Source organism: Falco biarmicus, chromosome 5 (assembly GCF_023638135.1).
Source record: "Falco biarmicus isolate bFalBia1 chromosome 5, bFalBia1.pri, whole genome shotgun sequence".
In the NCBI taxonomy this organism is placed as follows: Eukaryota; Metazoa; Chordata; class Aves; order Falconiformes; family Falconidae; genus Falco; species Falco biarmicus.
The window spans coordinates 41,320,641-41,336,788 of NC_079292.1; the positions used below are offsets into that span (position 1 = coordinate 41,320,641).

The window sequence follows — 16,148 nt, forward strand, 5'->3', positions numbered from 1 at the left end:
TAATTTTGGCTTGCCTTGATTTCAAATAAATAGTTTTTGAGAACAGTAATTCTAGGAACATGAACCTCTACACTGCTTACATGCTTCTGAATTGTTTTGTTTAGTTAAATACAGTTTTCTGATGTACTGCTTAGGGATCAATATATTGTATTCTACTTCTGACTGGTGATTAGTAGGGAGAAATATCCTCAGTAATAGAGGGTGCCTGTTCCAAGTAGACAGGCCTAATGTGTACTGTCAAATCTGAAATTCCTAGGAAGTCTGAAAAATCTTGTTTGGCTGCTTTAGGGCAGAAAATCCAAAGTAACTTTTGGTTCCTGTATTTTTGTTCCTGCACTCCTGTTGACATACTTTACATGAAATCATGAGGTGCAGAGCTATCATTTCCACAGCTTCTGTTCTGGTCAGAAGTTTTGTTTGTATGATAGATCTAGTGAAACAGAGGAAGAAAAGAAAGAAGCAAATTATGGCCTTGACATTTATGCATTTTCAGCTCCTCAAGACTGACTGGGGCAAGGGGGGATTTTTTTGTGTACCTCACAACTTGAATCTGTATGGGTATCACTGAACAGCTGGTACTGAAAGTTCTGTAGAGTTCTGCTTATGAAATGGTTTATTTTCCTTTGTTATGGTCCTCTGTAGTCAGCCAAAACATAGAGTATTATCTTTTTAAACCATCTTCCAGCAGTTCAAAATTAGTGATTTTTTAGATTTTTTTTTTTTCCATACTCTGCATCTGTTTTGGTTTCTAGACAAACCTGATAAAAACCCAACTGTTTTCCTAGCTGATCTTCTTCTCATGCTTTTATTTTACCAAAACTGGGCCTTATATTCCAATGATAAAAATTTATACAGTTCTCCTGGCATGCACATCTATGTGCTTTTAATGATCTGCCTTTGCATATGATTCAGTTCCTCTTGTTTATGTCTATTAATGAACAATAGTAAGTTGTAATTAGTCACTCTAAAATGTCCCTTTGTGCCGATGCAAAAATTACTCTTTTCCATTGATGGTCAAGACTATTTTGGTATCTTTGACCAACGCTAAGGAAAATAAGGACCATGAAGTCTGTTATAATGCTCACTTTTTAATATATTTCTGAAGTCAAAGCTTTGGTGAGTAGGAATCCTGTTAAGTTAGAGTCTAGCGTACAGAACTATAACATGTAATGTGTTCATAGTTTTATTCATAAATCGTCTGCCTCCCCTACAACAAATTAGTATTCTAAGTGAATAGCTGCCCGGTCCAACATGCATAAAAATAAAACAAGTTGCTATTAATGCTTGTACCTTTAGAAGTAATAGGCATACCAGCATACCATAGTTTGAAAAAGGTCAAGATAGGGTTTATTTCAAAAGATGCTTTACCCCCCGAAGGATCTCAAGTGTGATGCATATTTCTAAGCTATTTAAATGAGTTCATGAAAAATATGTTGACTTTGTCTAAGTCTAAAGTCACTGCAAAGCATTTGATATGTTACATCTTGAGAAACACTGAGCACTGAAGAGGCAAATACTGCAATCTCCACTTTTTTAATTGGGCTTCAGTTGCCCTTATGAACATAGGCAGACAGACAAGGAGGCTAAGTAGAGGCAAAGGTCTTAACTCTCTCCTGACTGTAGCTCTATTTTAAGTGGCATCTCCTTCAATGCTGAAGTCCTGTGGAGGCAGGGGGGAAAGCAGTGTGTGGCATGCATAATGCAGTGGCAGATTTGCTCCCAGGTACTGCAGGTGGCAAAGGGCGTGTCCCTCGCTCCATCTAAAACAAATATGCTCAAGTGAAGACTTGAAGATTGAAGGAAGGGGACAATTCATCCAGATGTGAGATGAAAGCTCATGAATGATTACATTCTGCAGGAGAAACCTAGATTTGATAGGGATCTTAATCAGTTGGGAAGCTGGTAAACTACAAACTTTACAAAGAGTCTAAGCAATACTGTGGTAGGAATTAGGTTACAAATGCAGGTTGTCTAGGCTGCCATCACATCTGTGGTGGGTTGACCCTGGCTAGACGCCAGGTGCCCAGCAAAGCTGCTTTGTCTCTCCCCTTCTCAGCTGGGCAGGGGAGAGAAAATACAATTAAAATCTTATGGGTTGAGATAAGGACAGGGAGATCACTCAGCATTTACTGTCATGGGCAAAACAGACTTGACTTGGGGAAATTAGTTTAATTTATCACCATTCAAGTCAGAGTAAGTGATCTGATCCTCAGATAACGAGAAATAATAACTAAATCTTAGAACAGCTTCCTTCCTCCCCTCTCTTCTTCCTCAGCGTAACTTCACTCCTGATTTCTGTCCCTCCCCCCGCCAGCAGCAGGGACGGGGCCTGGGGGCTGCGCCCAGCCCCTCACACCTGTCCCTGCCGCCCCTTCCCCCTCAGGGGGAGGCTCCTCACACTCTGCCCGGCTCCAGCCCGGGGTCCCCCCCACGGGGCGCAGCCCTTCAGGCACAGATGGCTCCAGCCTGGGTCCCCCGCGGGGTCACCAGCCCGGCCAGCAAACCTGCCCCAGCCCGGGCTCCCCTCCCCACGGGGACACAGGCCCTGCCAGGACCCTGCCCCAGCACGGGCTGCCCACGGGGTCACAGCCCCCTTCGGGCACCCCCTGCTGCGGCGTGGGGTCCCCAGGGGCTGCAGGTGGGGATCTGCCCCACCGTTACCCTCCATGGGCTGAGGGGCACAGCCTGCCTCACCAGGGGCTTCCCCAGGGGCTGCCGGGGAACCTCTGCTCCGGGCCTGGAGCCCCCCCTGCCCCTCCGTCTGCACCGGCCTGGGGGGCTGCAGGGGTGCTCCGCTCACACAGCCTCACACCTCTCGCCTGCTGCAGTTGCACAGGTTTTTCCCCCTCTTCTTAAATACGTTATCCCAGCAGTGCTACCACTGTCACTGATGGGCTTGCCCTTGGCCAGTGGTGGGTCCATCTTGGAGCCAGCTGGCATTAGTTCTGTTGGACATGGAGGAAGCTTCTGGCATCTTCTCATAGAAGCTCCTCCTGTAGCCCCCCCTGCTATGAAAACCTTGCCATGCCAACCCAATACAACATCTCTGTCCCCTTTGTCTTGTCTTTTTATTTGTATAAAGGTTGTGAAGTGGCTAAAGTTTAGTCGTCCTCCCAAAGTCCAAAAGAATTTGGAAGATTCTTTTCAGAGAGAATAAGAAACTAGCAGAGAGGTTCTGCTGAAACTCTTCTCCAAGAATCTCTGCGTGAGGATTTTTCCTCAGGAAAAGCATTAATGGATTTGGAAGCATTTTAGTCATAAATAAGCTTAGGAAACTACAGTGTGTGATGTTTACTGTCCAAGAGTAACTTTAGATTCAGAAAGGACTGTTGCTGAGAAGAGAAATATTACTGCATTTTCCAAAATACCAATAAAAATCTAGCAAAAAATGAGTCATTTGAATTATTACAATTAATAATTCCAGCAAAATTAAGTTAACTATATGCCAGTAAAAGCCAAATCTTCATATTTACTATTACAAGACGTTCAAAACAGAAAAAGAACACCATTGGCAGTCTCAGAAACAGCAATAGAGAGGTGTTCAGCTAACCCCTGGAGAACAAGCCTTTCCTGCAAGGAATGCTGTATTTTAACAATGCTTCAAGTGCTAATTGAGGCTACAGAAAAAATAGACATATGCAGCCAGCAGATGGGTTGCAAACATGACTTATATGATATAGGTAAGCTGTAAGTGAGATTCTGAAATTCAGTGTGCTAGTGTACAAAATAGCTTCCTGCTCCTCCCGTTCTCCGAATGTTTTCCCTGAACTCATATAATAATATGAAGTTAATTACAGGTACTGGTGCTATATCCAACCAGTCTTTCAAAGATCCCTAAAAATTTAAGGTCCTTAGAGTGCAGGAGAACTGTACAGGAGACTGTTATAGTTTTACAAAAAGCAGCACTTGTGGTCTACATTGTGAGATCTGTTTGAAACAAATAATGCAAGACTTAAACTAATATCAGTGAATGTCCTTGTGACTTCTATGATCTGGCTGTGCTACCAAATAAAGCAGGTGGGGGGGAAAGGACAAGGGCTGCAGCATCCGTCTCTACAGCTCAATGCTCTTCCTCTCACCTCTCCCCAAAACATGTTGGCCTGTTCTGTCGTTCCTGTTTCCCACTGTGTTGCTATTCCCCAAACCACACCTTGGCATCATCACATGGGGTATTTACTAAATCAGCACTGTTACATTTTTTCACCCAGAGTTGTTTATGTACAAAAAAGTACATGTAGAAGCACTTTCTCTCCATTTTACAGATGTGGATGGAAATCAAGACACATGGGGAAGTTGAGTAGGTGACAAGGTTTGCATAAGAAGGCAGTGGCAAAAGTCCAGATAAGATCTAGGTCATCTAATTTCTGCTCCCTTTGCTCCTGTGTTCAAATATGTTGGTGGTGGAGAGAAGGCATGGTGGGGTTTATATCATATTTTTTCTGAGTGGGAAGTGCAGCCAATTCAAAAAGCCTAAAAACATACTTTTCCTTTGACATTCAAAGCAGACATATTCTAAAATGGCTAGCTTACTAAATTGCAGAAAAAGGTCTAAAAGTTGTCTATGAGAGTAAACAAACACTTTGCTTTACATTTTTACTTATATTTGTTCATAAAGTAAGTCTTTGACAGAAATTAAGCAAAAAATGCCCATATAGAGTTCAGTAAGCATTCTGGATTTAGGCAAACCCTGCTTGCTTCATACTTTCAGTTTTATAGCTTAAGATATGTTGCTGCTTCATCCTCTGTGTCTTTTTCTCACTTCATTTTCCTTGCCTGATACAGTTTCTTGGGTGCATATTATTTCTTTCCTCGCTCAGAGTCCTTGTCAGTTTTAAATAACAAAAGATTTTTTTCTTTGCTGAAGAGCCACATACTTACCTTTTTCCCTTTATATTTTGTTTAGCTTGTTGCAACACTATGAGCCTACATAGAGCAGCTTAAAAAAAAAAAAAAGAGAGAGAAACCAGGGAGGAGAGAGTGCTACAAAAGAGCTTTGAGGAGACAGGATTTTTCTTTTATTTGTTAACAACATCAAAATGCATCCACTACTTAGCTATTACTTGCTATGGGAAAGAAACTCCTTTGTGAAACATAAAAAACTAAAATTTCAGTTAGGTTCTTAAAATACAGTGGGCTATAAATAGAATGTGAATAGTGCAGCTGGGCAGCATTATAATAAAATTTCCTTCTGTTATATAAGGGAGATAGGGATGACCTTCATCACTCACTGTAAGTTCTCTCTTTTATGAATTATGAGCCATTCAATTATTAGTGGAATTAAAATCTATAACACTGCCAATCATTGCCCTGTATCCCTATGGAGCCCTTCCTCTTGCTGTCAACACGAGGGAGTCTGCAGTCTCTGCAGATATATGCCAATGATATATTTGTAGCCCAAGCAAAGGAGTAGCTTGGTTTTGTCCTTTTCTGTGCTTCAGTGATTTTGTGCAGTCTCTACATGATTTTACACTTCAGGAGCAGCAACGTAAATTAATGGTTACTGGTCTATGGACTGAGAGTCATGGTAACAAGTCACTGATAAGAAAACATAGGTAGGAATGTTTAAACTTAAGAACATGTATAATATGCATGATACCCTGACCAAAGTTTAGAAGATCACAGCAGAAGGCCAAGTTCAAATCAGTGTGTCAAATGAATTGCTAGCCGAAACTTTTGAGTTCCTTTGTGGGTTCTTTTGTTTGCTTTCCTTAGATGGCCTTTGAACTAAATACTTGGAAATTTACTGTAACTCATACCAGAACTGATTTGAAACAACTTTTTTTTGCAAAGCTGAACCCAAACTTAGCTAAGAATGTGCTGGTTGCATCGTTGGTATGTATATATCAAAAGTCTTAACTGACGACTGACTTGACTTGTCACTTGAGGAAACTCAAGATCTTTTGGTCAGTACACTGTGCAAGTAAAGCCTACCTTCCCACCCATTAGAAAAGAGATAACAGATGGCCAAACTAGCTCTTCTCTTTTTAGACAAATTAGTTTTCTTTTGTTTAGGACTTAGATACCAGCAACTGACACCTTTAGTGAGTAGCACTAAGGCATTAGTCCTATTTCTAACATGCAAATGGAGCTACATAACTTTCAAACACTAGCAGGTATCTAAAGTGGGTTTGTCAGTGTATTTCAAGGTATAGAAGTGCTTTTGCTATTTTGAAGAAAATAATTTTCCTTTTCAAGACAGGGCTAATGAGGAAACGGGGGCATGTGTTACAGATAAGATGAGGTGCTGTACTGAGAGTGATGGACAAAGTGAAAGCAAAACTACACCTTTGTCAATGACTAGAAATAGAGGCCCGATACCCATTAGTCTTTCTCATGTGAATTGGCACAATTGGTTTCATAGAATCATGCCGAAAAATATACCATTTTTTTTTTTTAATGTTACTCATCGATGCACCTAGTTCATCAAGGCTAATTAGATGTTTGGAATTACTGTCTTCAATTGTCACAAATACCACATCCTTTGGTGATACTGGGTGTGTAATGAGAGACTGTCATAGTTTCAGTTATTGGTGGGGTCTGTGATTGATCGATTTTTGATGACAGTTGTTAACAGAGCTGCATGGTAAAGCAGTCAGTGGAAAATTCTCTTTCATAACGTTTCTATCTCATTTTGGAGCACTGCCACTGCCACACATGAAATAACACGATTGAATTTCTTTTTGCTGGCATTTAGCAGGACCTATGGGGGTGTGCAGAAATCAATGGGGGATCAGGAGTCTGGAAAATTACATACTTGAAGAATTAATGAACTATAATTCCATATTACATCCTCAATCACATTTTGCTTCCTTTTCATTAATGGAACTAAATTAGTTTTCTATGGACAGGGTACTTTAAGAAATGCAATCATGCTTTTGCTAGGATTAAAAAAGAAGAAAAAAAAAGACTTGTTTTAACAATAGTTATTTTTTCACACAACATGACAGTTGGAAATTTCTAGTGAAGAACATATCTGCAGCACTGACTCAACCTGTCGAAGCAATTTCTAACATCACATTTATAGCCACAGCTCTAGTTTCCTGCCATTTGAGCCAGATTATGGTTTTAAGGTAACACAGCCAGAATTCCTAGTGGATCTGGGAGGTGCAGAGATAGAAGCGACAACTCCAAAGGCATTCAAAATGCACTTTTTCCAACATGGGCCTAATTCATTATCCAGGGGAGCAGGGAGAGGATAAGCCATGGTCTTCACTCTTCTCTGAAGTCTGTATCTGAGAAAAGTGATGTTTCTAATGCTGTGTCCTTTTGCTCATGGAACTATGTTATCCTAGGATGAAATTGTGGGTGACTCTTCCCTTTGCTGTGCCCCACAGGCCAGCTGTAATCTGGCCCTTCATGATTTAAATTTGTAACTGAATGAAATATTGGGATGCAAATGCAATTAAACCCAAGAATATTCTATGGTTTAATAGGGACTTCGATGTGAGAACCCATACAGTGAAGAGCGCGTCCTAGCATTCATGATGGGATATCATATCTTCAGAGAGTTACTGGAGGCTGAACAAATCGGGGTGAGATTGTAAACAAAATCAAGCTCTAGGACATTTATTGACCATGGAAGAAAGTTCCTTTGGGAATTGGCATCAGTGTTAGAAAAAAGGAGCTGATCAGACTTTACAAAACAGATTTGAAAGGCATTCCAGACAACTTTGGTTTTCTGGCATAGCTGATATCTTTCTGGATTCCTTCAGCAGTATCAACTTTGGAATTCTTGGGATTTTTATTCCTCTGTATGACATTTATATGCATGTGGTATGTGGGTATGTAGTAGGATGGAAATCCCAAAAGCTGATACTTTAACAACAAGACAGCTCCTGTATATTGAACCAGTTTCAGGCTCTTATATTTCTCCACTGGGACCTGGTTTTTGCATAAGATCTCGAACAAAAGGTCTGATTGAACAGCAGGGTCTTCTCAAGTATCATCATATTAGAAATCTGCTGTCACATGAAAACCAACACAAACACTTTTCTCTTCTTAAATGTGAGAGATGAGACTCTAGACCTTGAAGTAGAGATAATGAACCCTTTTCAAAGCCACTCCAGAAAATTGAGTTTTGACAGCAGATATGTTATGCAGTACAGTGAACTTTCATTTTGTCCTACTGAATAAGGCCTTTCCCCCTTGCTTACATATTTACTAAAATCAGATAACCCAGATATCATCTTAATCCTACTGGGCATTCTGTTATCTGAGCTTATGTCTGAATAGTTGGGACATGGTCTTTTATGTCCAAGGCAGACATAACATCTTTGAAAATGTATTGACATATGCAAAGACATATCAGAGTCTGACTGTTCCAAATGTACCCATGAAAAAAACCAACCATGGAAGATTTATCATTTTAAACAGCTTCATAGTTTTCTAAACCACTTCTTCCATGATCTGTTTCTGAAGGTATTTTTCTTTCAGTGTTTGCACTTTATTTATACTGCATATGGGGCTGGGATGTGGGTGGCTCTGGAGGTTAGCATTACGCTGGAAAAGCTTTTGTGCCTTTGAAATGAGATCTCAAATCTAGCCTGAGTCAGTAGTGACTGAACATCATGGAAGTTACTGGCTGCTCATTAATCTATAAATATATCCAGTGGTAATAACCCAATTAGCACTGGGACAGATTATTGCAATTGGGAGTCTCTGTTAATTGGCAGTCTTAGCTGAGTGTCATGTACTATACTGTCCCAGAAAAACTTCCAGGATGGAAATAAGTAAATTCTAAGTATTCACAGCTGCCAATCTGTGGTGTTGCCTTCTTGACAGGAGAGGGATACTGGGGCTTTGGTTTGTATAGACCTGGATAAACTAGTTTATGAAAGAAAGACTTTTCAGACTAAGTTGTTCTCTGTGTCTCTGTAACTTTATGCTTGATGGTGGCATACAGGCTTTTCTGAGAGGAGGATTTGATGATTAATATTTCAGTCTTGAAGTGAGTAATGTAAAATGGTAGAATTCCCCCCGCCCCCTTCCCCCATGCCATGATTCTTTGTTGAGTGCAGCTTGACCACATTAGAGAGCTTGGTCCTATTGCTGGATGAAAGAACACTGCTATCTTTCAAATTGCCAATTTTATACCACTTCCAATCTTCAAAAGCTCTTATTATACAGAAATTCTCTAATAATATTAATCAGACAGCTAGCTTTCCTTTTTTCTTACTGTACCAGTGGATAATTTGCTAATGATCTTATTTTACTCTTCAGGGAGCCGAGTTTTCTTAGTCTCCCCACAAGCAAGGGGTGTAATAGCTAAAACTGTTGCCACTGTTCAGGAAATGAGTGATTCTGAGTATAAAGAAGGTGATTTGGAAGAACAGGCTTTTTTCGTGTTAAGGGGATCTAGGTGTATACAGTACTTACTTTCAAAATGTCTGTGACTGTGTGTCTACTTTTATTGGAGTGGGGCTTCAGTTAGCAGTTAAAAAAAATAGTATCTTTTTTTCCAGCTGAAAAATGGTAACATATGGAAATAAGCAGGCTGACTGATTTCAGTTTAAGAGAAATGCACAGGAGGAAACCTGAATATTTGAAAACCAAATCATGTGTGATGTAAGTGTGTAATAATCAGTTACCCTGTTTTGTGGCAATAGGGTATGTACAGTATTGCCATGAGTGCATCCGTGATTACATAAGATAAAGAGAATCCCTGCATTCCTGTTGTTTTGTGGGCTCACCAGTCTCACAGGTGTGTGTGTGTATTCTCCACCCACAGTGCTTCAAGAGCCAAAATCACAAATCTTCTGCCATGCAAATGCCATAGTGTGGAAGCACAGCCAGAGCAGGTGGTGCTGACGTGCTGTGGTACAGCTGTGTATCTGCTCTCCAGCTTGGGGTGAAGGTTACTGCCAGTGACTGTTTCGGTATTACTTTCAGTTCCAAAAGTGGCCACTTGCATCAGTGGGGTGGCAGATTTGCTATGTGCAGTTGTGCTCTTTATTTGAAAAGGAAAGAGAAAAATAGAGAAAATGCCATGTTGCTAATAGTGAGAGTTCTGCCATAAACTGGAGCAGGACCAGGATGAGACCATTTTCTCTGGCCTGTCAAACATATGAGACTCTATTTTACTTCCGGGATGGGGATGCTTTCCTTTCTTTTTTTTTTTTTTTTTCCTTTCTTCTTCTCCCCCACTTTGCTACAACTTCTTATAGCCAGTTAAAGACTGGAACTTGCATACTCAAAAGATGCCTAAGATGTCTGTTTTGTCTATTTGCTTAAAAATGTCACTTGCTATTGAAAAATACGCATCCCTCCTTCTACTTGAACATTTTAAATTTTTTTTCATAAGTGAAAATGGGAAGTCTTTCAGTAACTTTCTTCTATAGAGTAATACTTAATTTTTTCATGCCTTTCTAGTACAGCATCAAACAGGACTTCATTAATGCTGCTAATGTTCCATATAGCCCACTGTTATACCATAGCCACTGGCCAAGCAAAACTTCAATCAATTTTTCTTCTCTTGTCAGCTCACACCTCTGACTGAACAGCTGCAGATGATTCATCGGAGAAGGTTTCACCATAGGACAGAGAAAAATTATTTCTGGCTGCTTTCCCCATACTAATAAGATCATTTCAGTTGTAGATACTTCACTTCCTGAGCCATGCTATGCCCATTTGAAAATAGAAACACTTTCATCCAAATGTCAAGAAAATTTTCCATGAAATCAGTGCTTTGGCTCTACAAGACACATTTCTGCTGTGTTTTCTTGGTTAACAGAATTGTGACAGTTGTATTTTGTCCTATTACAGAGCAAGTCTCTACTAGAATTAATGATCAGCATTAGCTGGGAGTTTTAGAACAAAATTCTGTGCATAAGGATCATATATATTCTGAAACCCACTGGCACATGCCATAATATGTCATTCGCCTAAAAAGTTAGTGGTGAGGAGAACTGTTTTGGATTTCTTTTGTTTGCTGCAACATCATGTAAGGAGTAATGGGTTACTGAGCATCAATGCAGCAATGGTTCCAATGCAATGGTTTCAGGCTAACAATCTGTCAAGAATAGGACATTTCTTAAAGACCAGCAGTGTGCTTCCATCCATGCTTGTTATGGTAGGCTTTCTTACATAGCTCCACTCAAATTTGCATGCAGCCATAACAAAATCAGAAGGATGTATTTCTTTGTTTATTGGCATCTGTAAAAGCACTTCATCCCAAGTAATATTTCTTGTGATATAGGTTTGTCAGCTAGTTTGCAAATAAATACAGAAGAACTGCTTTTGTTGTCAGTTTACCAATACTGATGTGACATTCAAGGCTTGTTTTTTTCTGAATAATTAGTGAGTTCATCAGAATGCATTCAGCCTGTGCCTGCAATACTGCGCTTATAATTATAAGTCTTACAGATTCACAAAGAAATTGTTCTGAAGAGAGGATCACAGGCTTTTTTAATTCACATTTGTTACTTTGACCTAAATAACACTCTTTTATCCACCCCATCACCAATGAATACGTTTGACTTTCCCAAAGAAAAATGCATGCCATCCAGTGTCTTAATGCACGTTATTAAGTAGCCAGTATGAAGATTCATAACAACAGCTAACAAAGAGTCTAAACAACAGCTCTTGTTTTTCAGCCTCTGAGTTTACATGCTTCATTGATTCTCTGGGGCTTGTGGCTTTGGCCAACCTTGGAAAGTTAGCTTGTACTGACCAGGTGATCTCAAGCATTTAGTACGGTCACTTAGATTTTCTTCCGCCAGGCAAGCTGTCTAGGCAGCATATTCCCCAGTGGTGAGGGAACTTCTAGATTGTAGTCCTTTCTTCTTTTCCTTTTCTTTTTCTTAAGTAATCTTCAGGTATGTGAGCGAATAGCAGTAGATAAGGCACAGACTGGAAGCCAACCTTTTCTCACTACAGTAACATAATTTTCATTGATCTCCTCTGATCTCTCAAACACCTCTGAGGTCCCACTGGCTCCTGGCTGCTCACAAGAAAAAGGCCAGACTTTATACTGATTTAGAGAGAAACACACTGAACAGTGGAAGATTGTAAAGGTTTGGTATTTCTCAGTCCTGCAGCAGGACTACTTAGATGATTATCCTGGAATTCATAGTGGAGTTGAAAACGTTTTTTTTAAACCCATAGAGTCTTATGACTTAATGTGTGGTACACAAAGTGGCAAAATACATGCTTGGTGTAATATTCCAGCAGGAGTACTAGTAATTTTCATCATCATAAATACTGGTAATGTACACTAGGCATGTCTGGTTAGAGAGGCTGTTGATAGAAAATCAGACTGAGACATACATAATAATGAAAATTTCTTATGAAATTTTTTTGGTTATCTGTAAAGCTTTTAAAAACCTATGCATTCATGATATGGTTGTATGGTTATTCCAAAGACATTCCAAAGAGATGTTTTTTTTGGCATGTAAATAAAATACCCAGAACACATCCCCCTACCCCCTGGCATGTATATGAAAAATGGAACTCAAAACCAAATGTATGTGACTGAATGATACTTCATAGTTTATGCAGGCGTCCCCCATGTACTCTAATAATTTTCTTAACCTCAGATGTGGAACAAAGCATTCTGAATGGATAAGGAAGCCCTGTTTTTTTGTAGTTTGTGTTTAAATAGATTTCATGAGAGACTGGAGTGAGTATATCTTCATCTATGCTCACATTAGTATTCTCAGAAAAGAGATTTGTTACTTTATTGCAGCTCACAATTGATCTTGTTAGCTAGTTTACACTTTCTCCTATGAAAATAACAGATGACATAAATGGGAGCTAATGGGGACTGTGAGCAGAATTTTGACATATTTTACATATATCTCAGTGGTCCCATCACACCTCTCCTTCATAACTGCATCCCAGAGGTTTGTAGATCAACCGCTGAGGTACTTTTCAGAGTTTGAGTCTTAATTTGTTATTTTAGTTCCTAGTTTTAAAGATTCAACCTTTTAAAGAAAGGTTGAAAAAGTACTTTGGCCAGAATGGCCAGTACATTGTCATTTTATTCATTACTCAAACTCATGGTGAGATGGGTTTAGAGCTTTTTGTTTCTGAAGGCATCTCTCGGTCAGCTTGCTGCTTAGGTAGGTACGCTACCTCTGGTATAAAACACAATGAACGCGATGCATCTGATAAGGAAGGACACATTTTTATCCCTGTTTGACTCCATACTCCTGGTATTCCCTATCTGTTAACAACACTCATGGCTCTGGACCTGTTCTTTAGTACGGCTTACTGCATAACTGAAGGCACTGGAAAAGAACATCTCACAAAGTTCTCTGCATCTTTTCTAAGTCCATGAGTTCAGGTGTCTGCAGGACATGCTTTGGTGGATTTAAGATGTAGCAAGTGTGTCCAGAAATCCATTCTGTGGTGAGTTACTATGTAAAGTTTAGTCAGCGGAAGCTGATCTTGTGAGAAACACACCCTAAAGGAATCATCAGGAGGAGGAAAATGTGATTTCTACTTCAGGGTCTAAGCATTTGTTTGGAATCCCAGCTGTTCTCTTTGATGATGAGAGAGGAGTCTGCAGTCAGTTTTGTTGAGAGTCAGAGGCACTGGTGTAATTCAACAGGAACTCCACAAGATATGGAAGCCCTACTAACCTAGAATTGCTGTCACCATATTGTCACCAAGAGCATAAGCATGGATGAGAGTGAGTATTTAATCTTTTGATGTGCCCCTAGAAACAATCTTTGTTTATCAGGAGCCTGCACTAACTCGGAGGGTTATTTGAACTGGGATCTGATTCCTTTCTTCATACTGTGGGCAATTTACACAGATGTCAGTTTACCTACCGTGTATTGTGACAAAATGACTTGCAAATATGTAGACACAAAATTGGGATTACCAGAACCTCCATTGTTGGCAGGGCCAACACCATTACCAAATACTTTTAAGGAAATTATTCAAAACTTTACTGCAAATAATTCTGGAAATTCAAGTGTCAGTAATGAAAAAAACCTTCTCTGAAACCTAAAGGTACCAGAGACATTGCTCTCCCATCAGATGAATATATCAAGTTCCTCTGTATGAATTTTCTCCTTTCTTGTTCTTACTAAACAGATATTGATGAATGCTCGGATGGCTTTGTTCAGTGTGACAGCCGTGCAAACTGCATTAACCTGCCTGGTTGGTACCACTGTGAATGCAGAGACGGCTACCATGACAATGGGATGTTTTCACCAAGTGGAGAGTCCTGTGAAGGTCAGTATCTAAAAAATGTGGGGTGGTGTTATGCCTCGCATTACAGTAATCTCTAGTAACTCTGTACTGGTCAAGTATTGTCTTGGACACTGTATCATTGAAAGTTAAACCTTGACCCAAAGCAATTGTTGTCTAAGTAAGTATCATAAACAAAAAGTAAAAGAAGATAAAGTATGAATATGCCTAACATATAGGTGGAGCGTTAGTGGCTATTTCTATAATTTGCTAAGATAATATGTGAAGTCAGGCATGGTGCTTAAAATGCAGTTTCCCTAGCCCTACATCTGCTTCTGTGCATCGTCCTTGCATAAGTGATTTCCCATGGGCTGATAGCATGCACTGTAATCTGTCACTCCACAGTGATCTGTTTATATGTCAGGTTCTTTATATGTAGAAATGGGCCTCAATCCAGACCTCAGTTCCTCCACTTCATTCCTCATACACTGAAGTAGTTTGTGATGAAAATAATTCCCCTTGCAAAGAATGATTATGCAGCCCTGACACCCTTACCCATACCTGGATTAATACTGTGGTGCTTCTCCTGTGCATAGGCTAACTGCTTGCAGAAAGCTGCAATTTGAAGAACAACCTTACAAACTGGGAAGCTCAGTGGCCTTAGGGCTGGAGCAAGGTGCAGGGGAGAAGGTGACAGGAAGGACAAGGAGATGGGAAGGTTTTCTTTGTTTATGAATGATGTTAAAGAGAACAGCAGGTTAGAAAGAACAGTAATTTTCAAATGCAGATCTCTTAACATGAAAAGTTATTCAGCATTTAAGAAATTGCATGCTGCTGCTCTTAAATAAGAGAACAAATCAGGCTGTTTTGTCATGGACTACTTAGGGCAAAATTAGGACCCTTTTTCCCTTCGGCCTCTGAGTGCTGAAATAGTGCTCACCGTGTGAACTTGCCTCTTTGCTGTTTAAACTCACATTGGTGGGCTGCGCTGGTCCCAAAGGGAAGCAATTGAATTAATTTCACTAAGGCAGACACACAGACAGTTCTCCAGGAGCGAGAATGACCTTTTCAGTATCCTCATCATCAATACTTTATTTCAACACATTTTCACCACAGCTGAAAGCCAGTATTCCCAGGAGGAATCAGCGATTTGAGTCAGCCACTGCTTTCGTAAGTTGAGCTTTCTTCGTCAGGAACTAACTAAATGTCAGTTAGCTGGCCAGGTGTTAGGACAGGAAGGTGCAAAGAAGAAGTTGTGATCCCTTTAATTATAACGTTGCCCTTCTGTCCCTCGTGGCACAGGTGATACTGTACCCAAGCATTTATGGAAATATTCTCAATACCCCAAGTTTTATCTTCAATGTCAAGATAACAGTTGTCTCATGGGTTGAAGATAGTGGTTTGGCACATGCTATCTCCAGAGATTTATGTGATACAAAGTGATTCTGTTAAGATGTGTGCAAACAAGCAACAATTAAGCAGCAATTTCTAAGCAAGTGAAAAGCCAAGATAAAAGAAATACAAGGGTTGCTACGAGTATGCAGAAGTGGGAATTATTAGAATGTTTTGACCTTTTCTACGAAGCTCTAGCAGCTCTTTATTAAACATACACAGAGGATAACAAGTAATTAGAATTAAATCACAGATGCCAGGAAACCATCTTCATTGCTGATAACTCTGGTTGCTAACAGTGGAACACTTTCAGTTTGATTGATTGCAGCTCCAAATTTTGGAATACATAGCAACTTGAGATGGGGAGGAAGGTTAGGTATTTTATTAGTCTTACTACATCACTTTTTATTGGATTAAAGTCTGTGACATTGTGTCTCAAACACAAAATAAAACCTGACAAGATATGAAAAGACAGCCTAAATTCCATTGCAGTATGGAAAACTGAAATTCCAGGAGCAAAGCACAGTAGCGCAAAAGCAATTTGCTTCTCTGCTGTCAGATCTTTCCACTGGGACAGATTCCCCTACTGGGTTTCAAGACATAAGAAAATGGATTTCTTT

General features: G+C 39.9%; 1 protein-coding gene across 1 annotated transcript in view; it reads left to right on the forward strand.

Annotated features, from left to right (window-relative positions):
* Nucleotides 1–16,148, forward strand: part of NELL2 (neural EGFL like 2) — a 150,276-nt gene that overhangs the window by 119,072 nt on the left and 15,056 nt on the right. Inside the window, exon 16 of the mRNA XM_056341603.1 lies at nucleotides 14,041–14,181. Coding sequence (XP_056197578.1) covers nucleotides 14,041–14,181 — 141 coding nt within the window. The remainder of the gene's footprint in view (nucleotides 1–14,040; nucleotides 14,182–16,148) is intronic.